General features: G+C 40.1%; 1 protein-coding gene and 1 long non-coding RNA gene across 2 annotated transcripts; one reads left to right on the top strand and one right to left on the bottom strand.

Annotated features, from left to right (window-relative positions):
* Positions 1–726: 726 nt before the first annotated feature.
* LOC104427830 lies at positions 727–6,006 on the top strand. The gene is made up of 9 exons (XM_018864671.2): positions 727–2,462; positions 2,537–2,715; positions 2,812–2,940; positions 3,029–3,217; positions 3,325–3,383; positions 3,472–3,599; positions 3,715–5,162; positions 5,237–5,365; positions 5,441–6,006. Exons 1-9 carry the CDS (start codon positions 812–814, stop codon positions 5,579–5,581), a joined length of 4,053 nt encoding a protein of 1,350 aa, XP_018720216.2. The 5' UTR covers positions 727–811; the 3' UTR covers positions 5,582–6,006.
* Positions 6,007–23,201: 17,195 nt separating this feature from the next.
* LOC120289389 lies at positions 23,202–25,611 on the bottom strand. The gene is made up of 3 exons (XR_005547346.1): positions 24,432–25,611; positions 24,125–24,310; positions 23,202–23,681 (listed from the first exon to the last, which is right to left on the bottom strand). It is a non-coding gene; the product is annotated as an uncharacterized LOC120289389 (long non-coding RNA).

Raw genomic sequence — 25,611 nt, 5'->3', positions numbered from 1 at the left:
GATTCTTTCTTTCAAAATATCAACTAAGAAATTAATACATGTGAATATTACTAAATTAAGCTTTCTCTTTTTAATTTTAATTTTTTCAACCGGAAAAAAGGTCATGGACATGTCTTGGTGGTCTTATTAGGTAGCGAAAAAGAACACATACTAGAATCATTACGAAATTGTATCCACTAATCAAAACCCCTCGTCCCCATGGAGCCCAATTGAGACCCTTAGCCATTGCTGCCATCTCCATGTCGCCGCAAATGCTGCCACGAAGGGATGTCCTAGCACGGAGTTACAGTCACTGCCAAACTCAAGCGACCACCACGACACGGGGTATGACCTTGCCTGGAAGGTACAGCGAGCGGGGCTTCTAAGCAGCCTCTCTTTGTTGTGATTATCATCACCATACTGGCTCCTTCCTTTTATTTTTGTGTCCGATCCAACAGTAGAGAAAATGACCAGTTAAAACGAGGCATATAATAAATGACACGAAATCATTTTCTCTATTTTAAAGCGTCCCAGATTCATTAAAGAATAATAATAAGAAAAATGAAAACAAGCGCCGCACGACTTATGCCCGAGATCTCGCCCAAGAATCTCGTTCTCTATTCCAATTAACCGTCGCAGTTCGTTTCACCAGGTTAACCGGGGCCCACGTCACAAGCGTCACTGTCGAGCGAGCTCCATTTTTCCCTCCAAACTTTACGCCCCTTCCTCCCCTCCTTCTTCAGCTCCCTGTCGTCCTCCTCCTCCTTCACTGGCGCTGCGCATCCGAAATGTCGCCTGAGAAACCCTGCAGCTTCACAGATTTGCTTTAAACATGGCCCGCAAGAAGTCTCCCAAGCCATCTCCGGCCCCGTCTCCGGAGGTTCCAGCTCCTGCCGGAACTGGCTTTTCCGACTCGGTCTGCGATTCATCACGAGGTGCCTCTAGCTCCTCCGCCTTGCCCCACCTCGCGATCGCTGCTGCCGCCGATGAAGCAGCGGCGGCGGCGGCGGCGGCGGCGGCGGCGGCGGCTCCCCCTCCTCCTCCTCCTCCTCCTCCTCCGCCGGTATCTTCTCCCTCCTCTGCCCTGTCCCTGTGTCGAGAAGCAGAGGAGGCGGCTCGCGATGGGAATCTCCGCAAAGCCCGGCGCCTCATCGAGGTATGCTTGTCTCACCCTGAAAAATCGCAGCACTTAGGACAGATATATCGTGTTCATGCCGAGATATGCGCGTCGTTCGCGAGTCTTGTCGCCGACAAGGACGAGAAAGCACGTTATTCGGCGGCGGCCAAGGAATCGGTCCTCCAAGCCGTACAGTTACGACCTACGTCGGTCGAATACTCCCATTTTCTCGCCAAGTTGCTTTATCGGCAGGCCATGGAGCGGGACGACTATGCCGCAGTAATTGCCGAGTGTAAGCGGGGGCAAGGGCTATGCATCCAGTTTCCTCGGCAACAGAGCGCCTCCACACGGAAGGAGTTGGGTAACTTGCTTTGGAGTTCGCATTTAGCGATGGTGCGAGATCCCGATTCAGTTCCCAGTTCTGTGGCGGCCTCTGAGGCTGAGGCTGAGGCTGAGGCCGAGACTCTCGCGGCAAAAAGATTTGGAGAAAAGAGGGAGAAGAGTCTGGCGGCGAAAAAACAAAGAGACAAGAGGGAATTGGATAGCACTGTGTCGGAGAAGATCGTTCGGGAGTACTGGAATTCCCTGATATATGAGGAGAGGAAAGAGTGGCTTCGGATTGAAATCTCTGATGTGTTGAAACATGTGAAGTCCTTGAACATAAGTTGGGTTGAGACATCTCTGGACGATGCACTGGCGTGCTGGAAGGATAACGGGTCATGGCAGAGCTTCTCTTGTCTCTATGACAAGTGCAGGGTTTCAAGTAATCCGGAACCTCTCAAGCAACATATTCTCCGAGAGCATGTGGCAACTTTTGCAAGCCTGAACAAGCTACGAATCAGTGACAATACGGCTGACGTGATAGTAAAGTCTTCCTGGAAGCCCGTGGATTGTGAAGCCACATCGAAAGTCCCTGGGGATAGATCCGAAGGAAGGGGAGGCAGCGGTGGCGGCAGTGGCACTCAACTACACCTTTCCCCTGATCGCTGGATTGTCTCTGCTGACTCCAAGTGCAGTCGGCACCTGGAAGAGATCCATTCCTTACTTTCAGAACTGATAAGACGTGGGTGTCTTGCCAAGAGTCATATTGAAATGGTTTCGGGATTTGCATCGAAGCTCAGCAATATGCCGGATAATATTCTTGTGGATAGCGGGCTGAAATACTTCCCCTCGAGTGTGTGGTGTTTAGGAGCCACCCAGCTTTCGAAAATCCTTCCATTTCTGAGGCGCATAATAAATAACAGTTGCATTGAAGATAGCAATGCAGAGAAGTCTATGGACATGCTTAAAATAATGGAAATGGAGGATCAAATTATTCTCAACCACGAGGCATCTTGTTTTGTCTTGCAGGAAGGTCAGCTGCTAGGTAATTCCCCAACTCCTGATGTTATCACCATCTTGGCTTTCGGGGAAACTTGATCCCAACTTTATTACTTTCAGATTTTTCATCCAAAAAAGGGTGGGAAGATTGGATCCTGACAGTGAACCAGAAAGAGCGAGAAGCTGGGGTTGTAATGGATATGCTTCGAAATGAAGGTTCTGTTCTGCAAATCCTTGGTGACAGCAGAAGTGAGCTATTGAATGAACAAACAGCGCCTTCAGCACAGAGGATGCAGGAGGTAAGCATTTTTACTCTTTTCTCAGGTTAATGTCTGGGTCAGTATTATATTCCCTACGGAAGTTGGAGAGTTACTACACCCTTTTTGGTCTTACAGATCTGTACCAAGGATGCGTTAATATTGCAAAAAGTGGCTAGAATAGAGAAACTGGCACATGAGTTTACAGCTGTTAAAGCAATTGATTATCATGCGCTGTTGGTACCACTAGTCGTCTCAATTGTTCAGGTGAGTAATGCACCCATTAATTTTGTGTCAGGCTGTTTTCGCTCAGTTGGAAAACTTGTTTATACTGATGTCACTGCATTTGTTATAGGCAAAACTCAAAGAGACAGCCATGATGTGTGCCACTAAGAAGTCTGAAACTGCAGCAGAGGAACTCATGAAAGAGAACGTTTTCATTACAGGGAAAGGCCAAAGAGGAAATTATATTGACAGACCTTTGCAGAACAAGAATAGGAAGAAGAATAAGAAGAAAGGAAGTGGGAATCCTGGGGATGTTGAGGTTTTTGTTCTTTGCTATTCTAAAACCTGTAACTTTATTTTTATGAAGATTGCACAGAAAAATAATAAAGGTTAATATCAAGTATCTTCCCTGTTTTTCATGGGCAGGGGCAGGCAACTGAAAGTGGCGAGGGGATTGTGATTCATGATGAAACTAATGAGCCAGGGTGAGTCTGCTGGGTTAGTCTGAAGTTGCAAAAAAGCTATGATGAAATGCTGAATAAAATTGCTAATGTTTACTCTGGCTTCATGCAGTTCATCCTCATTGGCACAGCAGCCTCCAAATTCAAATACAGATAACAATGAAATGGAAGAAGAAGAAGGGGAGTCAGAACAGCTTGGAGATATCCCTCATATCCCTGCTGTTGAGGATGTAAAACAAGGTAGCTGACTTGAGTAATTTGACTGTTGAGCATGGTTCTCTTTCTTTTAAACAAGTGTGGCAGTGGTTATGTTCCCTTTTTAATGTGTCTCCTTTCTCTTCTTTGCATATCCCAGCAAAAATAGGAAGGAAAGGCAAGCAGCAGACATATAGTATGGAAAAGTTAGAGTTGCATTGGAATTCTTTAACGATGTGTGAAAAGAAACAGCTGCTTATCATAAATGTTTCCGACTTGAAGGATTTTTTCGGGTCTTCAAAAGTTGATTCTATTGACCAGTTTATAACAGAGTCTTTGGAGTTTATAGGAACTCATGGAACATGGGCTTCATTTATTTGTTGCAAATGCCAAGGCAAATTTGGGGATTTGAACTCTCATAAGCAGCATGTTCTAAGAGACCATTTGGATAACCAATCAGGAGAAATACAGGCTGGTTTGTCAGAAAGCATCCTTGTTGCTTCGGATAAGATTATTAACAGCCTCCCTTGGAAACCCTTGGATGTTTCCGCAGCATTACACATGCTTGAGAATCAGGATGTTGGAGATAATAGTCCTGTGCCATACTCTTCAATCAGTAATTGGTTGACATCTGATGACTCTCTGCGTATAGAACTTCTCAAGAAAATTCAACAAAGAATTAAGGAGCTGATAAGGCATAAATATCTTGCTGCCAGTCATCTTGATAGGATTTTGCAGTTTATAAGGGATGATCTCCAAGGCATTACTCCAGGCTCTTTGTTTCACAAGTATGGACTAGACTGCATGCCAACTGGCATATGCTTCGTAGGAGCCACCCAGCTTAGGAAAATCCTCAAATTCTTGGACCAGATATTTGATTATTGTGGCTTGGTTCTAGATTCAGAGAGGAGCTACACTTTGTTGGAGGAAGCAAGCAGCATCACTGAAGGCATGCTGAAGGATGATGAGGATGTCATTGTTCCTAGTGAAGGTGCATCCTGTTCGCTTCAGCATGGAGAGCTCCCTCTAAGTAAATGCACAACCCCCGCAAGTCTAGAGACTTTCCTTAATGTCTGCTTTGAAGAGGACACATCTGATGCTGCTATCCTCCACTGGATATTCACAGAATGCTCCACAAGGGAAGCATTAAGATCTTGGAAGCATAGTATCGAGGAGAAGATACATCAAGGTGAAGAAGTACTCAAGATGCTTCGGGAGCTATACGATGACCTCTGCCAGCTTCGGGACCGGAGACTTGATCTTCTAAACTATGAAGAAGCATTAATTGGACTCGAGGTTCTGGTTCATGAAGAAGGTGGGGCAAAATCGAGTGGCCCCAGATGTGTAAATCGCAGCAAGGCGTCTGGTTTGAGGGATCGATTGAGTAAACTTAAGAAGATACACGAAAACATGAATCTCAAGAGTAGGTGTGAGATGGATGCAATAAGCAATGTCTTAGAAGGAGCTGAGACTCTGAATGCTTATTTGGATAATAAGGTAGATGCTCGTGGTAGCTTGACTTGGAGGCCATGTGATTTGGTATCTAGTGCAGAAGATACTTGCATCGAACTTGCAATGTGTAGGCAGAAAAGCCAAGTTTCTCATGAGGTTAGGATCACTTTTCATTTTCATATTGAAAGTAGGATATTTGAGTTAGTAATTAGCATTGTTTGCTCATGCAGATAGTCAAAATTGACGCCAGAATATTGAGAGAAGTTTCTATGCTGCAGCAGAAGGAGGATAAGCTCCAGGATCTCTCTGTGCATGATTATCAATCAGCATTGCTGCATCTTGTAAAGTCTTTTCTAAGGGTAAGTGATAAGATCTGCACCTTTTTTTTCCTTTTCTTTTGGACCAAATACTCCTCATAATGCCTCTTATTCTAGGCGCGCTTGGAGAGAATGAGCAAGAGCATTTCTGCTGAGAAATCTGAAGCTGCAGGAGCTACATATTCGAAAGGAAAGAACAAGCTGAAGCAGAAGAAGCAGAGAGCAGGAAAAGGACCAAAGACAAAGCCGACAACCTGAAGGTTCTCCTTGCATGCTTTGGTTTGGTTTCAGTTTTTCATTGGCCAAGTTGTGCGAGAAGATCTGTTAAACCCAGCCATGAGACTTTCTTATATGAATTTCAAAGCAAAAGCTTTTTAGCAAGACATGCATACGAGCAGCCAAACACAATGCTGACAACACCCGCAGATTTTCTTATGCAGCAGCTTCTTTTCTCGATGGAAGCTGGACTTTTTGCTGAATGCACAAGCTTATTCAAATTCAGGCTAACTACAACACTTGTACGTATCGTTGGTTGTAGTCTCCTGATGACCATTGCTTCGTGTTGGGGTTTTGTTGAAATAGATATTTTACATTCATCTTTCCAACGTAAAGAGGGGGCGGAGCAGAATGATCTCTTTACATTGCATATTTGATCAATTTGTCACGTTGTTTATGGAATTATGATGGTGCGATCTCCAATCAGGAGAATTGAACTTCCACTGTTCACCCACTCGGCTGTTAACATACTCATCGATTACTCTTGGCAATCTGATCTAGTGCACAACTATAGTGTAAACTAATTGCTGCCATCACATTGTGACTTCTCATTGGTTTGCCGTCAAAGGATGGCGAATGCTCCTTATCCATCCTGAGATAAAGACAAATTGCTGCACACATTGGCTTTGAATTTCGGGAGCTGTGGCACGGTAGCTTTATGTTGTCCTGCATGCCGAAGGCAATTAGTAGGAAAGGTTCTTCAGTCACATTCGCAGAGTGCAATTTGAACCCATACTGTGCTGCTGACCACCTATCTATCTCTTTATTTATACGCAGCTTAATATAAATTGTCAGACCGAAGGTTTACATGTATGTTAGCGTCAGCACCATAATCCGTCTTTTCGTGTAAATCTGTGGTTGAAAGATGAAAATCACTTACGACCACCGACTGGACCCATTACTGAGTCACATAAGACCTAATGAAACTCAAGTCAACTTGGTAACGAGCAGATCCAAGCTGACCAAACCTTCAAACAGACACCCGAGTTCCATAATTGTAGGGAAGGAGCCTGAACTGTGATCGAATTGGAGACTGCCTCATCTGTAAATTGGAGTCACTCCATTTGGGCTTGTCGCACTGCTACGCATGCCCAATATATAGTGAGTGTTATACAGCGGCACAGCTCAAATGCTTTATTCTCGAGTCATTATGGCACTGCTCAGACCATTGCTGAAACTTAATGAGTGTTCTACAGTGGCACAGCTCAAATGCTGCTCAAGATCCTGGAACAATGAGCACCAGAAAGCATAAGGCATTGCAGATAACAACTCAAGCTAAACTTCTATAAAGGGAAATTATTAGGATTCCATGATAATAACCAAATGATTTTAGGCGTCAATACAGCAGCACTCCATCGGACTCTTGAAAAGTTTCTCTGGATGCTTCGTAAAATATTGGTCCAGTGGCGCTCCAAGTGCCACATGCACTGCGAGAGATGGTTTTTCTCTTCTTCCAGACCTTCCTGCTTGTTGCCAGGCTACAAATACAGATGCAAAAAAAGGCTCAAAAGGACACTGGAAAATCTATTTTATGAGCAATTAGCAAAGCAGTTGAAAATCTGAGTGCCATGCCTAGCAATACTACCAGAAAATCCCAAGTGCAGAGTTACGTCAGGATGTCCAGTATCATTACCCAACTCAAGAGCATTAGGAGTGGCAATTGCTCGTAACTTCCCTCCAAAAAGATCACTCTATATTTGTCACACCCCAAAACCAACAAGAAAGGGGGATGACTCGGCCGTCCTTCCACTCAAAGGACGCAGCCTCAGAGCTCTCAAAATCCAACTCTTAAAAGTCCCACATCCATATTGCTCTCGTATCTACTCATTGTTAGTCGAGGAACCTGAAAAAGATTGGAAAATAAAGGGTGAGCAACCACGGCTCAGTGAGTAGTGCATCTCTTCTAAGCGGATCGAGCACTCACTATGCATATTTACAAAACCAAACCGCAACTCTTTTAACTAAAATCTAGGATATAACAAACATACAGTAAAAAGAATAAGTTACATACGCTTCAACATAGCTATATTTATAGCAAAAATAATCATTTCATAATAACATCGAAATAAACCTCAATGGTCTAATCCACTGATTAATTTCATTAATTCACATTCTAATGGTCCATTCCATTGGTTAATCTCATACCACACCAAATCCAAAAATTTAACAAACCTTCAAGGCCAAAATATAACCTTTCTTACTTTAACACGATATGTTCAAAGCAAAAATATTCAAGATTATAATAGGCAAATGCCAATGGTCTAACCCATTGGTCAATCTCATAAAAGATGAATCAATAGTCTATTCCATTGATTAATCTCATCAAACTACACATTGATAATCAAATGAAATTACACGTCGATGGTCCATCCCATCGACTAATATCAAATTACACGTCGATGGTCTATTCCATCGACTAATTTCAAATTACACGTCGATGGTCAATTCCATCGACCCATCTCATATCACATGTCAATGGTCTACTTCATTGACCAATTCGTTGCTCAATATCAAACCATGGTCACGATACAACGCCTAGTGACGAGGCGACCAAGATTCCCCCCTTGGCAAGGTCTCCACTATTATTAGCCGGTGACTCGGCCCACAAGGATATCCTAAAATAGTATGCGCATACCCACAAGCCTCTCGCTGGGCTCACAGCGATATTGAGCATCCACATCAATCCAAAACAACACCATCTATAATTCTCAAACCAAATCCATAAAACATTTCATATATCACTAAAAGATTTGCAACTTAACTTATCCGCTAGAAATACTTTTCATAAAACATTATCAAATAATTTTCAAGACTCGTCTCATAAATCAATTTCAAATCAAATACATTTCAAAAAAAGCTCATCACAAATCGATATTCATATAGCCTTCCATAAACCATCTCAAAGTCGAGATCTTCGTAAAAAAGGTTCACAAACTCAAAATATGTAATATTTCTCAACTTTGTTTATCAAATAGAACATATATTTCCACCAAAAATTCTCACACTATTCTTAAAGACCAAAACGCAGTAAATGCCCGATCCAAATTTTATGCAACAAATATGCTTATTCTTAACTCATAAAATATCAATCATTTATCATTTTAAAAACATGAGCTTATAAATTCTTAGAAGAGATAGCACTACTCACCCGGGAAAGTCGAAAATTAACTACAACGCTCACTCGAACCAATGCACTCGGATCCCTAACAATTAACGGAAAAACAATATCAAAAGGCCGAGTAAAAAGGATATTTGCATAACGACTTGTCTATACTAGGCCTATTTGTTGATAAAACGACACCTATGCGTCACGAAAGCTTGCATTTATTGAAAACCCATCGATATCCCGCTAGGCGCAGCCCATGCGCCAACTTTGCCGCGCCATAACTTCCTCCACAAAATTCCATTTCAAGCCGTCTTATAATCTTTAGAAAGCTCTCTTAACATACAACAACAACCCCAACTCAGCCACCCCAAAAACAGTACCGAAAACAACAACAAAAAAAGAAGCTCGAAGCTTACTGTTCGCTACAGTACCAAAATGCGCCCCCAACTTCAAAATTCCGTTCCGGACAAACCGCAAGCTCAAATCACGATCCATAAGATGATATAGCTTCACAACGTCTCAAAGTACCATTTCTACAAAAATATGCAGCTCAACGAGCGCTTACCAGGCGTTGCGTTAATAGTTAACGTGGCTTGGTGAGGCTCCCATGACGAGAACGTGTGAAGCCCCTCTTTTTCTCTTCTTCTTCTTTCTCTCTATCTTTCAAATTTCGAAGAAAGAAGGAATTGCTCGATTTGATTTTCCTGAATGACAAAATTACAATATATATTTCTATCAATCATATATTATCCAAAGCAAATCCTTTTCGAATAGATCCTTACTCTACTCTATTTAGTATCTCATCAAAGTTGAATTTTTTTCTAAGCTCATTAGAATAAGTTCTATTTTATCAAAACATTTCCCTCTATTTTTTGTTTGTTCACTACTTTATATATGTATACGTAATAAATATAAAGTAGGGGTTCTGATAAACCTGGAAAAAAGCGTTCGAGCTCTCTGCCGTCCCTCTCTCTCCCTTTCTTTCCTTCTCTCTTTCCCTTTTATCTCCTCATTTTTCTTTTCTTTTCCCCCTTTTTTCTGTCTTTTCTTCCTCTCTCTCTCTTCTCTTTTCCCTCTCCCGAAAACTCTCGATTCCTCTCTCTCTCTGCTGAAGCTTTTACCTTTTTCTTTCCTTTTCTTTTCTTTTTGACTGGGTCAAAACCCATATTTTACAATGTTGCCCTCTTGATCTGCTCCAGTAGTGAGCCCTAATAGGACCTATTTCAGGTTCAAATTACTAAGGGACATTTACATCTTTCATGTGCGAGGCAAGAAGAATGTGTTGGATATCTCAATAATAGTTTGAAATATTTACAATAATAGCTTCGATAAAAGTTATGACCGCATTGAAGATTATCATTATTTTTAATGGTCACATAACGGTTTCTTAATGATCATATAACGGCTTTTCAATCGTTTTGTAACGTTTAATTTATTTCTCAAATAAATTCTTTTTATTTTACAACGGCTCTTTTAACGGCTTTATTTTGTCTGAATATAAAAATAAAATCTCATAAGACAATCTTAAAAATATACGCTAAATGAAACGGAGAATATTCTTTCTTTTAAAAATCTTTCATTTCCTTTTCCTTGCTGGGTTATACACAAAGTTCCTTCTAATATTCAGTGCGGAATATAAAAGAAAGTCTGTTGTATCTTGGGAGGATAGCCACCAAAAGCCTATCGCACCGAGTTTCACACTTTGAGGGGCGGAATTATCCTTAAGGACAATGCTTACACTTGCACGCCTCAGACAAATTTATTTATTCTCTTTAGCTTCTTCTTCCAACAATCTTAAGGATAACTCCCATGAAGCCTCAAGTTGATACTGCTGCTGATGCCTCAATCTCCATCAGTCCAGTTGTACTACCACCACTACCACATATGTCCTATGCCAAACCATTCCCTGACATACTGAAGATCGAAATTTTTAATGGCAACAATTTCAGAAGGTGGCAAGAAATGGTTTTCCCTATCCTAGATGTGCACGGCGTGGCTTTCGCACTTACGGAGGCCAAACCAACTGATGACAAGCTTCGAGATCAATGGATACACGCTAATATGATATATAGGCACACAATTATTAGTACGCTTTCTAATGAATTGTTTGATGTCTATTGTCCGTACAAGGAAGAGAAACAAATATGGGACTTCATGACTACATTGCCGAAGATGTGGGTGGACAAAAATTTGTAATCGGAAATTATTATCGATGGGAAATGTCCGATGATAAGGAGATCAAGACACAAATCAATGAATATCACAAGCTAGTGGAGGACTTGAAGGCGGAAAACATCAGTTTACAAGAAGAATTTATTGCGGGCGTGCTGATTGAAAAGTTGCCCGAGTCTTGAAATAACTACAAGCAACAACTCAAGCATAAGGATAAGCAATTGTCATTAGCCGATCTGATCGTGCATATTATTATTGAGGATACAACTTGCAAAGAGATCAAAGTTGCCAAAGCTAAGGAAATTGCTACCAGGGCAAATTTGGTGCAAGGCAAATCTCAACATTGCCAAAATAGGTATAATAACAAAAAAACTAATTACAAACCCAATGTTGCTCACCCCACGAAAGGCTCTTGCTTTCTTTGTGGAAAACCAAGTCATCATGCAGTGCACTGCATAAAGAGAATGATGGGAAATGACAATCCTGTTTAACCAAAAGTCAATTTGGTTAAAGCAGATGACTCTATTCAATGCCAACATTGCGGCCAATGTGAAAGAGTGGATAGTAGACTCAGGTGCTACCAAGCATATTTATGCAAACAAAAATGCCTTTTCCTCCTACACGCCAATAGCGGAAGGAGAAGAAATTATTTATCTTGGTGATTCAAGAACAACTCAAGTTCTTGGGAAAGGAAAAGTTCTTCTCAAGCTCAGATCTAACAAGACTTTGGCCTTGAATGATGTATTACATGTCCCTAATATAAGGGCAAACCTGGTCTCAGTAGCTCTTTTAGGAAAGATTGGGGTGAAGGTGTCATTTGAATCTGATAAAATTGTAATGACAAAAAATAACGTCTTTGTGGGAAAGTGTTATTGTAATCAAGGACTTTTTGTTCTTAACGTTTCCAATGTTATCACTGAATATGCTACTACTTTCGCTTACTTGGATGAATCTATTGATTTATGGCATGGTAGATTAGGTCATGTTAGTATTTCTTATATTAAGAAAATGCAAAAACAATGTTTAATTTCTGGAATTAAAAACCCATGTTTTAATAAATGTATAATATGTGCCGAAACAAAATTAACAAAAAAGCCTTGTATTTTTGTAGATAGAGAATTTGATTTGTTAAGTTTAATTCATACTGATCTAGGAGATTTAAAACAAACTATGACTAGAGGAGGTAAACAATATTACGTGACCTTCATTGATGATTATTCTAGATTTACTAAAGTTTATTTGCTTAGGCATAAAGATGAAACTTTTGATATGTTCCTTTTGTATAAAGTTAAGGTAGAAAACCAATTGAATAAAAGGATAAAAAGATTATATCGGATAGAGGTGGAAAATATGTATTGCTTAATGAATTTTGCGAAAATGAAAGAATAATTCATAAAATTACGCCTCCTTATTCCCTCGAATCTAATAGCATAGCTGAAAGGAAAAATAGGACTTTGAAAGAGATGATGAATTCTATGCTTATTAGTTCTAATGCTCCAAATAATTTATGGGGTGAAGCTATTTTATCTGCATGTCACATCCAAAATAGAATACATCATAAGAAAACAGGTAAAACACCCTATGAATTATGGAAAGATTATCGTCCTAATTTAAAATATTTGAAAGTGTGGGGGTGTCTTGCTAAGGTTATGCTTCCTAATTCTAAGAAAAAGAAAATAGGCTCTAAATCATCTGATTGTATGTTTATTGGTTATGTTGAATATAGTGCTGCATATAGATTTCTTGTATTAAAAAGTGACGTGCTTGATAATAATACTATAATTGAGATAAAAAATGCAGAATTTTTTAGCATATTTTTCCATTAAGTGTTGATACTATTTCTCCTACACCTCTTCATAAAAACGTTTTCGAAAATTCAAAAGATGAATTGAGAAGGAGCAAAAGAATAAGGAAAGAAACTTCTTTTGGGAATGATTTTTATACTTATCTTATTGATAATGACATTTGACTTATTCTGAAGCAATATCTTCCTCAGAAAGCAATTTTTGAAAAGAAGCTATAAAAATCGAGATTGATTCTATCTTACAAAATGAAACATGGAAATTAATTGATTTACCACTCGGTGCAAAACCTATTGGTTGTAAATGGATTTTTAAAAGAAAATATAATCCTAATGGTTCTATTGATAAATATAAAGTAAGATTAGTTGCAAATTTTTTTAATTAAAAACAAAATGTTGATTATTTTGACACTTTTGCTCCAGTTACAATTTTATCAATTCGTGTTTTAATTGCTTTGACTTCTATTTACAAACTTATTGTTCACCAAATGGATGTTAAAACAGCTTTTTAAATGGTGATTTGGAAGAGGAAATTTACATGGTGCAACCTGAGGTTGTATTTTTCTTGGCAAAAAAAAATAAAGTTTGTAAACTTGTTAAATCCTTATACGGCTTAAAGCAAGCACCAAAGCAATGTCATGAGAAATTTGATGATGTTCAAATTAATAATGCATTTTCCCTATTGGAGTAGATAAATGTGTATACACAAAAACCATTGATGGTGAATTTATAATTATTAGCTTATATGTTGATAACATGCTTATTTTTTTGTACATGTATTGATATAGTGAATGAAACAAAATGTTTTTTTACTTCTAAATTCGATATGAAGGACATGGGGGAAGCTAATATTATTTTGGGTGTAAAATTGTAAAGAGTGATAATGGCCTAATGCTTACTCAAGCGCATTATGTGGAGAGGCTACTTAAAAAAATATGATCACTTTGATGTCAAACTTGTTAATACTCTTTATGATTATAATATCCAATTAGTGAAAAATAAAAGAGATGGTGTGGCTCGTCTAAATATGCTCAAATTATTGGGAGTTTGATGCATTTGATAAATTATACTCGACCTGATATAGCCGATGCTGTACATAGACTGAGCAAATATACACAAAATCTCAATGATGATCATTGGATTGCTTTGAGCAGATTAATGAAATATTTGAGAGGAACCATGAATTATGATATTTTATATAGTGGATTTCTCGCTGTATTAGTAGGATACAGTGATGCTAATTGGATTTCGGATTCAGATTAGACAAAATCCACTAGTGGATATGTGTTCACCCTTGGTAGAGGTGCTGTAACTTGGAAATCAGCCAAACAAACATTATTTGCTAAAACCACCGGCCGTGGTGGCTCCGCTGGGTAGGCTCCAGACCTCCAAACGGGAGGTCCAGAGTTCGAAGCCCCTGCAATGTAAGTTGCGGGGAGGCTGCATCATTAGGCGATTTAAGCATGGCACCCCGGTGGTGGGTCCTAGGCTAGCGTCACCTGGAGGTTTACGTGACGGCTGTTGGCCAAAGCGGTTCCTCCAGCATTAAAAAAAAAAAAACATTATTTGCTAAATCCATCATAGAGTCAGAGTTTGTGGCTCTAGAATTGGCTAGCAATGAAGCTGAGTGATTAAACCTCTTAGCGGATATTCCTTTGGGAATGAAACCGACACCTTCTGTGTCTATGCACTGTGATTGCCAAGTGGTAATAGCCATTACAAAGAATAAAACTTTCAATGGTAAAAATAGACACATCCGATTGAGACGATGTAACAAAGCAGCTGCTTAAAGATGGAATTATATCCATCGATTTTGTAAAGTCGATCATTTGACTAAACCTGTGGGAAGAAAATTAATTTACGACACATAAAGGGAATGGGACTTAAGCCAATTGAGGAAAAACAATAGTGATGGTAACCAACTTATGTGATTGGTGATCCCATGAATTAGGTTCATATGGGTAATAACAAGTCACTTGTTGTTCTAGTGATGTACTATTAAAAATTATTGTCCATCCTAAGATGAGAATAATGCAAAACTGCAAGGAAAAAGAGGTTGAGCTAAACTCTTAATAAAATTCCATAGTCATTATTGATAGTGTATTAAGTTGTAAAATGCACTTGATGGAATCACCTATATAAGTGTGGAGTGAGGCCGCTCCTATGAGAATTTTTGGCTAAAATCTCTAAAGCACTTATGAATAAACTAAGCACACGCATGGCCTATTAGCGCAAAACCGCGTTGAACAACAAAGTTTGTGGGAGTGCAATGTGATTGATGAAAATTATAATTCACAAAAGAAATTTTTGGTTCATAAAAGTTTCAAACTTCACCAATAATTTCGTGAATTATATTTCATTTTTTCTAGGGCTGGTTCATAACCTAACAAGCGCCAATTCCGACGCATTACACTCCAATAACCCAACATCATTATTAATTTTTTTATTTCCAAAATCTTTTGAAATATGTGAGGGATTGTTGGATATTTCAATAATATTTTGAAATATTTACAATAATAGCTTCGATAAAAGTTATGACCACATTGGAGACCATCATTATTTTTAACGGTCACATAACGGTTTATTAACGGTTATATAACGGTTTTTCAATCGTTTTGTAACATTTAATTTATTTCTCAAATAAATCATTCATTATTTTACAACAACTCTTTTAACTGTTCTATTTTGTCTGAATATAAAAATAAAATCTCATAAGACAATCTTAAAAATATACACTGAATGATACAAAGAATATTCTTTCTTTTAAAAATCTTTCATTTCATTTTCCTTGCTGGGTTATACACAACGTTGTTTCTGTTCCTTCTAATATTCAATGCGAAATATAGAAGAAGGTCTGTTGTATCTTGGGAGGATAGCCATCAGAAGCCTATCGAACCAGGTTTCACACTCCGAGAGGCGAAATTATCCTTAAGGACAGTGCTTTACGCTTGCACGCGTTAGACAAATTTATTTATTATCTTTAGCTTCTTCTTCCAACAGAATGGACAACAAGCTATGAGCTGGCAGTGTGAACCATCCTGCACCGACAATAGAAATGCAAATTTTAGGTGTACCCAGCTTTTCTGAGGGTAGTCTATTCTTCAGTCAAATATACAAAGCTACGAGAGGATCATCCCCCTCTCCATTTAAAAAAAAGGTATCAGGAAATGCAAGTGACCCAGCCAAAGAAAGAGACACAAATAAGCAACCTAACACCAGGTTCATAAAGTTAATGGCTAATGAGTTCGTTGCGTCTTCCTCAACTAGCAGGTTTTTGTAGGACCACAACTGATTCCACTAAGTTTCCCACCATGTTTCGGCATAAAACAAGCCTCTTTTTTTCTCATTTTACGTAAAATGATCTGTTTAATCCAATACGAGGAATAAAAATTTTCTCAAGCAGCTGAGAAAATCCAGAAGCTTGGACTTCTTACATTTATGCTTGAAGAAGTCAGAGGAGAGATGAAGTTCTGTAATTCACCAGCGCAACCGCTATGACCGGGCGGAGAGGTACTGAACACGCAGGCATCTCCTGCGTATAAACATTATCAACAGGGAGTTAATCTTTTATAGTCATTCCCTGAAATTTGTATGCTCCATTGTGTACAAGAAGACAGTCATTACTTGATTGCAGGGGCGATGTTGATCTGAATATACTGCTGAGGCCAGTTTAACATAAAACTTGTTAAGTGACAACAACATTAACAAGTTTTATGTTAAACTGGCCTCAGCAGTATATTCAGATCAATAAGAACTTATTGAGTCAACCAGATTTGGAGCTGTCTCATGAAGAATCTCTTGCCTGTGATAGAATAACGAGGAAAAAAATTATTCGCGACACCTGTTAGTCCATCATGCTTTAACTTGATGTTAATTCTTACAACAGCCGTAAATGCTTGGATTAGATAAGGCCGCAAAGATGGTAATAGATAATGCTAAGGTGGTGTAACTTACACATAGGACAGAACAAGCTCACAGAGTTTTCGTGATGTACAAAAGGCTATGCTTGGTAGTCCATACCGAACCATTTCAACAAACAGTTTGTTCATCTGACGACTCTTGAACTCAAATCATACCCTTTCGCCTTAAACCAACTTTTTTTTTTTTTTAAAACCAACTTCAAACGCAGCAATCTCCACTCCAAATATAGATGGTGTAATATATTTTCTTAAGGGCCTCACATAGTAAAAGCATTTTTGAAGGAAACCCATTGGTGACATTAAAAAAAAATGTAAAAACTAGGTATTGTTTAAGCCGAAACAGGCTATTCAAGATGCCGCAAAAGTACAGAGTATTTTGATTTACATTTCCTGTTAATATACGTGAATATTAGTATGTGGTGAAAGTTTCAAGTGTTATGAATATCAAGAAAATTGATTTGCGTAAAGATCAAGATTCAGATTAAGGAACGAATCAATAGCAAAAGATAAAATTAATCCAAATAAAACTAATTTTATTCCTAATCAATTGATCAAGAGCATGGAAACAAGCAGCTCAATTGTTTTGATTCAGGCTATGTTTATTCGATTGACTCTATGAATTATTCTTAAGTGACATTAATCATGCAATATACTCGTTCGGATGATGCACGTCATGGGAACTGCGTGCTGAGATCTCATCAATAATTAAAGATTTGAATTTCTTTTTGGCGCTGTTGTGGAGTTGTCATCTCAGCAAGTGATTGGTTGTAGGGGCGATGTTATTAATAAATGTTCTGGATCGAGGAATGTTTATGTAATTGTTCTTAATCTTCTATGGTATTAAATAGCATATTTTGGGTCACATAAAAATAAATAACAAATAATTAGAAATTATTTTGGAGTGAATTCTTTTGAGAATATGTGGCTCATAATACATTGTTATCCTCACAATAACCCAAAAGTTGTTATGTTAGCAAAGCCCATTCTAGATTTTCTATTAATTAAGGAACCCCTTTGGATCAATAAGTGTCTGAATGGTAACATTTATGTTCCTCCTGATTTTTGTTCGTTTGTTCCCTAGAACAAAAAAAGAAAAAAATCCGTTTGGTAAAACTTTTGTTCCGGAAACAATTTCTCTATTTTTTTTTGTTTCCGGGAACAGATTTAAAAAGAAACAAGAAACAAAAAAAAAAAAGTAGATTCTTGTTCTTGGAAATAATTTCTAGAAATAAGCTAATTTTATTTTTATTTTTCTTTTGTTCCTCTTTCTTGCCGCGCCACCTCCAACCGCCCCGAGCCACCACCATCGGCCGCCGCCGCTCCGCCGCACGATCGGCTGGCCGCCAACCATCACCGTCACCATCGACCGCCGCTACACAATTGCCACCTACAGCTCATCGGCCGCCGTCAACCGCCCGATCGCCCCGCCGAGGTGCACGGGCAGCCGATGGGCTGTGGCGGCGGTGACGGTCGGCTGCCGACGGTCGTGTGGTAGCGGGTGGCGGCGGTTGACAATCCGTGAGCAAGAATAAAAAACAAAAAAAAATACAAAAAATACAAAATCTTACAAAACGCATTTATATTCTTTTTCTATTTTAAGAATATAAATTTTATATAGTTACCAAACATCTTATTTTACTCAGAAATTATTCTCCGGAGTAGAAATAGAAAAAAAACTATTTTTGAAAATAAACCGTTCCCCGGCCAAAAAGCGTTACCATGCGCACCCTAACATATCACGTCTTATCATGAACTTGTATAGCCACACAAATGCATGAATCGTAGGTATCATTCTCCTATAGACTAGTACCGAAAGGAGTAAAAGAATAATAGCAAAGCTGTTGCAGATCTTGGCACTCTTGTTTTTATCAATTTCTTTTCAGGAAGTCCATGAAACTTAGACTATTTCGATTGACTTTCTATTGCACTACTGATTCTGTTATTTACTTCTGAAGATTGCCATGTCTATTTATTAGGCACTGCGTCGCAAATCGTGTGGATGCATGCTTGTTTTTTAATTTATTTTAAGGCAGGAAAAGGAAACAAGTCGAGTGAATTATACACCAGCTCGGTTTCAAGGTATTGATCAATGGATGTTGATTTATTCTGGTTGGAATCACTAGACAAAGATGATGTGGTTAAATCCAAGGGTATATCTGATTGGCCGACTAAGGCCCTGTTTGTTTAATTGTGTTTTCGTCCCCAGAACAAAAATTTATGTTCTTTTGTTCCGGGGAACAAAAAAAGAACATAAATGCATTTGTTTACACTTTTATTCTTGGGATCCCGAACAGATTTGGAATAGAAACAAGAAGTAGAAAAAATTATTTCTTGTTCCCGGGAACAATTCCGAGAAATAATTTTTTTCTCCTTTTTCTTCTACTTTTTTCTTTTCTTTTTTTCTTTCTTCCTTTTTCTTTGGCCGGTCGCCAGCCTTGACCACGCCGATGAAAGGCCGACAAGGGCCAATGGCCGACCGACGAGGGCCGGCCAAAAGGAAGAAAGGAAAATAAAATAAAAATATTAAAAAATTAAAATAAACAAAAAATTATAAAAGTTTACCAAATGTATTTCTGTTCTTTTTCTATTCTGGAAATATAAATTTTATGCGATTACCAAACGCGTTCTTCTGTTCAAAAATTGTTCCCCGGAATAGAAATAGTTTTTCTATTTCTGTTCCCGAAAACAATTTTGAACAGAAATGTTACCAAACGCGCCCTAATAATCTAGAGATTAGAGAACAGCTTTGCTCTGGACATTCTTGATATCATTTAATGCACTACGTTAAAAATGCGACATGAAGATATAAAGAGACGGGAAACAGGAAGTATTGCTCCTAAGAACTTTACGATTCGCGGATAACGTCACTTTGCTGTGCTCAGAGACCTGGGGCTTGCTCTCTCCAAATTTCTTTTTAGTTTCTATTTTTCTCCATCTACTTCACAAGATGATTGCGTTTATCGACTCTATTGCTAATGGCTTTGCCTTTAGGGTTGCCTCCTCAAGGCTAAAGCTACGTCTATTCTAGGAAAGACGTGGCTAAGAAGGAAGCAGTGCCACTTCGGTGTATGATTTTCTGTTCTCATCTTCCCTTAGAGAGCATCACGACATGGTTTCAAGCAATAGAAAACTTCTAGTACCATGTTATCGTCTGGCTAATTTAGGGCGCGCATGACAAAATTTCTGTTCTAGAAATTGATTTCTCAATTTCTATTCCCCCGACAAGCTTCGAGCAAAAAACCCGTTTGATAATAACTCAAAATTTCTATTTCTGGAACAAAATCCATTTGATAACAGAATAAAATTTATATTTCTAGGAATATAAATTGATTAGATAACAACATAGGAAATCCTCAAATACAAAATAATAGTCCAAATAATACTAATACTACATAGGAAATTCTCAAATACAAAATAATAGTCCAAATAATACTAATACATTACAAAAGGTAAAAATATAATTTCATGGAATTTACGACATATTATTATCCCTTGCCATTTTATTGGCAATGGTTTTTTTAAGTGTATTTATTTGGTTTTCCTTCTCGGTCAATGTATCGTTTGCAAGCTCATCTTACGTAGGTTCAGACAAGTAAGTTCAGAATAGTGAAACCCCAACCAAGGAAAATAGAACAAATAAATCGCGCACGAGAGAGAGAGAGAGGGGGAGGGGAAGACCTTGAATCGGAGAGGAAGGAAGGCGCAATCCAAATCCGAACAGGGATGCGGACGGAGGAGGTGAGTCCGATGGGACGACCGGAGCAAATTGGACAATCTGAGGATGGCAACGGCGAGATGAGTGATGATCTAACCGGCAAGAGGACGGCGACGACGTCGGAGTCAACAGTGGTAAGAAGGATGGATTCGGAGTCGACGGTGAGGATGGACAGGTTGTTCAGAGTCGATGGTGCTAGGGTTTGGTTGAAGCGTTGAGAGGAGAAGGAGAAGCAACGCCCAAATAGAAAAGCCCGTGAACAAAGAAGGATGCCCAAATGGAGAAAAGAAAAAATAATTTCTATTTTTACCTTACCAAAAAAAAAAATTATTTCTATTTCAAAAACTGAGAAATTAAAAATTTCAGTTTCGATTTATTCAATTTCTCTATTTACGGAATAGAAATCTGTTTGAAAATAGAGAAATCAAATTGCGTTACTAAACAAATTTCCATTCCAAACTATAAATTTTATCATGCGCGCCCTTAGTAGACAGGTGGTGCCCACCTGACGCGAAATTCTCCGGCCGCCATGTCACTTTGCCCTTCTACACGGAATCCTACTTTTAGAATGCATTGACACGAGAGGAAGCCGAGTGGGCAGTCAGATTTTTCCATCGAAAGGATTAACTAAAGTTCGGATGATTCAGTCGACTTAATTTAATTGTGAAGAATTGTGAAAGATACAAAATTATCTGTCTATCCTGCATATTTACTGCTTTTCCCATGAGGCACGTGACGACTAGTTCTGTATCCGACGAAAGGAGCGCGCGATGAAGGCAGTGGATCAGAGGGAGAATTACCAAAAAAGTCCTAAACCTATTGTAATTGTGCCAATTCAGTCCTAAACTTTTTTTTTTGCCAATTTAGTCCTAAACCTTTTATAAATGTGCCAATTCAGTCCTTCCGGCCAAAATTGGCCGGCCGGAGCTGACGTAGACGCCGGCCGAAGACAGGCTGGCGGTGAACCAATTTTTAATAATTTTTTCGATTTTTTTAATTTTTTTCGATTTTTTTTCGAATTTTTATTTTTTTTATTTTTACCTCCTTCTTCCTCGGCCGGCCGGCGCCGGCCGCGGCGGGGCCGCGAGGCTGACCTCGCCGGCCACGCGAGGCTCGCCCCAGCCGCCACCGCGGCGAGCCTCACCCGGCGACGGCGAGGCCGCCGTCGCCCGGCCAAGGCGGGCGAGCTGGCCCGGCCATGGCGAGGTCGAGCCTCGCCGGATCCGGCGACGCGGCCTCGCCTTCGCTAGTGGCGGCGGGCGAGCCTCGCCCGGCGGCGAGGCCGCCGTCGCCCGGCCAAGGCGAGGCTCGCCTTTGCCGGTGGCAGCGGGGCGAACCTCGCCCGGCGACGCAGCGAGGCGGCCGTCGCCCGGCCAAGGCGAGGCTCGGCCTCGCCCGGCCATGGCGGCGAGCCTCGCCGGATCTGGGGCGACGGCGGCCTCGCCGAGATCTGGCGACGGCGGCCTCGCCGGCCACTAGTAAGGCCGTAACCGGATCTGGCAAGGCTCGCCTCGCCATGGGCACGAGGCCGAGCCTCGCCTTGGCGGGCGACGGCGGCCCTCGCCGTCGGCCGGGCGAGGCTCGCCTTCGCCGATGGCCGGCGGGCGAGCCTCGCCGGTGGCCGGCGAGGTCAGCCTCGCCGGCCAGAGGAAGAAGGAGGTAAAAAATCAAAAAAAAAAAAATCGAAAAAAAAAATCGAAAAAAATTAAAAAAAATCGAAAAAAAAATTAAAAATTATTTAAAAATTGGTTCGCCGGCCAGCTGTCTCCCGGCCGGCGTCCACGTCGGCTCAGGCCGGCCAATTTTGGCCGGAATGGACTGAATTGGCACATTTATAAAGGTTTAGGACTAAATTGGCAAAAAAAAAAAAAAAAGTTTAGGGGGAATTGGCGACAATTGCATAGGTTTATGACTTTTTTTTGGTAATTCTCCCGTGGATCAGAGTAGGGATGATGGCCACATACATCTTCTACAGGTGGCGTGGAGCATTTCTTTGTTGTTTTCCGTCTCTAGTTTCAGAAAATGATGCACTGGTCCACGAATAAGATCATGCTTTTGAATGACATGTACATGTCGTTACGTACTCAAAACTCACTAAACTTTATTAGATGCCCACTTTGGACTGTAGAATTGTGCTGCACAAGCTTGCGAAAGACTAACAATTAAAGCCCTTTCACCCATATTTATCTGCATTAAAGAACTACCATATTTTCCCTAATCTCAATTAACACAATATACATTTGAATAAGTATATGACATTAAACGCCGGTTTCAATTCTTTACTATATACATGGAGGTTCTAAAATTTAGAACTAAATTTCCGGTCAAAATTTTTGTCAAATTCAAACAAAAAGACTATATCAATAAATCATTAAAAAGTTTACATTTAAATTGATAAAATTGAAAAGTTTAAGATGAAATTGGATGCCTGCAATAAATATTTAAGAACTTTTGAATTATTTTTCCCAAAAATTTAATTTCAGGACTCCTTTTGTCAATATTCTTCGGTTCTTCAAAATAACTGAGGCACCTCAGCCTTAAGATAAGTATTTAGGGATATTAACGCATTCCATCTTTAGATGAGTGAAGAACAGATCAAGAGAAAGATTGCTTATTGGAGATCGGAAAATATATATGGAACGGAAAACGAGAGCCTTACTAGTTTCAGGGACAAATATTTTCTACCGTATTTGGCTCCCATTTTCTGGTTGCTTCGTAGGGATTGCGTAATTGCTTCTCCGGGGAAGAAGCATAGGCACTAGCTATGCACCATTCATCGTTCCTGTTATAAGAGCGAACCTAAGAAATGAGATGCACAGAACAATTTGCAAGACAAGTCATTTCATAAGTTAAATCACCCAAGACAGCAATCTTACACAGTGGTCCAAAGAATTCCAATTAGGCAACTTAAAAAGAAAGGTAAAATAAATATTTTTGCAAATCACAGTATACCGCCATAACTCCCACAGCTCTTGTGCTGTCTAGGAACAACCAGATTTGTCACTTCGGCAAGCCGCACCTATCCAAATAAAATCTATGAGACTCACCACTTGTGTACTCTTTCGACAGGGCATCCCTTGAAAGGATCATTAACTATAAGCTCAGCCTTTGTTGAAGCTTTCGGGTGGCCTGCTAAAAGTTCAGTCACTCCAAGCAGAACCCAAGAGCTAATTGCTTCTCTAGCGCAACTGCCTCCTCAAGAAGAAACATAAGCAGGGGAAGCACACTTTTCAAACTAAAACAATCAGAGCTGAACCCACTATTTCAACACTCTTGAGATGATTTGCCACACATGGAAAACTCTTCCTTTATGAACGCCAAAATAACTCATCATCAAAGATAAAACAGTCCAGAAATTCGTTGCCAACCTGAAGTGCAAATAAACATCAACCATGTTATGTAGCCCACTTAAACATAGATGGCAAATGGACGGAGCAACTTCGGTGGAAAGCACTAAAGTTACTTATCTACCTCACGACAGTTAGGGATAGATTTTTGACAAATTGAATGAATCAATTTCATTGTCAGCATTAGGATAATCTATTCACTATCACTTTGTGAATGCATGAGTCTAGGTGGGTGGATTGGTTGGTGTTCACTAGTGTCCCAACTTTTGTATGATAACCGGGAGAAACGGTTGAATTGCAAATTGCAATTGTTTCTAAAACTGGCAATGCGGTATGAAAAACTTGAATACAGTGCTGCTATTTCTCTTGTTAAAAAAGCACGAATGAGAAAGTTTAGAGCTGCCTTCTACGAACAAATCCACTATCTTACTCAAGCACAAGCAGTAGTTAAAGACGATTCCTACCTCAAAGCTAAAGATATTTGTCCTGCGCACCATAAACTTATCCAAGCAGGGCGAACTTTCTAGCAAGTATGCAATCCCCTGGACCTCCAAATTACTAAATGATGTACGTAATTTAAGATTCTGCCACTTTGATGTTAAAGAAGGCAGTTGAAGAGGCGGTCCATTCCCTCGCATAACTGATAGAACCTACAACAAAAATGGAACGTGAATAAAGACGCATAAACACACGGAGTTAGGGCTATTTTTTAGCTTCTACTTTCACAGAGGAAAAAATATATATATATATGTGGTAGTAGGAAAGTCCAACCTTTTTAATTTGTATGCGCAGCATTATAGGTTACGTAACATAAGAGACTTAATCTTCCTCCTCACGAAAGGAAAATAATGAGACACTCCCGGTACCGCAAAAACAGCCATTAGGGAAAAAGGGCATGTTATCATGAAGGGGAATGAGAAAACTTAAATGCAGGATGAGAAAGAAAAATTTCGCAGTACCAGCTCCCCATAGTGACTGAAGGTACCAGCTCCCATAGTGACTTTCGGAACATGACGCAGCTTATGGAGAAGATTCCAGAACAGGCCGACGTACTTTGAATAAGAACGGCAATAAATAAGGCACGGGACAAGATCATGCTCAACTCCAACCAGGGAAGGTATTTCCTCGAATGTGATGAAGTTCGAGCAAGAGAAACCACCCAATAGACGCAGCACAAGCAAACGAGGAGCCCAAAGTTTAAACTTTGATGATCTGCAAATACAAACAGAACAATCATCAATCACCAACTCTCTCAAGGTAATGGATTTTATGTCGATGTCAGCCATACTCCAGCAATCACAAGAGATTCTAGAACAGGGCTCCCACTCAAGATTTTCGCGATCAGATTATCGCCCAAGTCCATGTCTCTCATGCACAGCATCTTCAGCGAAGACAAACCGGCTGACCAGAACTTACACCGAGCCACCTGCAAACTCACTAGTGAAGTGCACCCATCCAAAAGCGGTAATTTACGTAAGCATAGCAACTAGTCTTCAAAGAAACATCGAGCACGCCGTTTCTGATGGCAAATCGAAGCCCCGGATAAATTTGCCGACGCCAGTCGTCAAGGGAGAAAGCTTCAAGGTGGAATTTTTCTACCTTCGGTGCCGTGGAGCGATTCAGCGCTTCACTAACGGAGGAGACGAATTGCTTGCGACTCTGAGGGCTGTCGAAATAGGGGAGGGAGAGATTGAAGTAGGGAGTGGAGGTGGAAACGGAGCGCCATCGCCTGGAGAGAGTGCGGGACCTGACGACGTCCTGAAAGCTGAGAAAGAATAAGATTTCGTGGATTTTGGCGTCGGGCAATTCGCTGATGAAATCCTCCTGAACGTGATCCTCTTCCTCGCCTGCCCCGTCTCGTTCGCAAGGAAGATTTGCGGTTCCTTCTCTCTCCTTCGGTCGCCATCTCCCAGCCACCGACATGACGGAGGAGGTTTCAGCGGGCGACAGC

This window comes from Eucalyptus grandis, chromosome 11 (genome assembly GCF_016545825.1).
Source record: "Eucalyptus grandis isolate ANBG69807.140 chromosome 11, ASM1654582v1, whole genome shotgun sequence".
Lineage (NCBI taxonomy): Eukaryota > Viridiplantae > Streptophyta > Magnoliopsida > Myrtales > Myrtaceae > Eucalyptus > Eucalyptus grandis.
This window is presented reverse-complemented; position numbering and strand designations above follow the sequence as displayed.

What these genes read in the sequence shown, in the direction of transcription:
- LOC104427830 (XM_018864671.2), top strand. Translation starts at nt 812, where the DNA reads ATGGCCCGCAAGAAGTCTCCCAAGCCATCTCCGGCCCCGTCTCCGGAG. An exon ending in AAAGCCAAGTTTCTCATGAG is followed by an intron (nt 5,163 to 5,236) that starts GTTAGGATCACT and finishes TTGCTCATGCAG; the next exon opens with ATAGTCAAAATTGACGCCAG. An exon ending in TTGTAAAGTCTTTTCTAAGG is followed by an intron (nt 5,366 to 5,440) that starts GTAAGTGATAAG and finishes CTCTTATTCTAG; the next exon opens with GCGCGCTTGGAGAGAATGAG.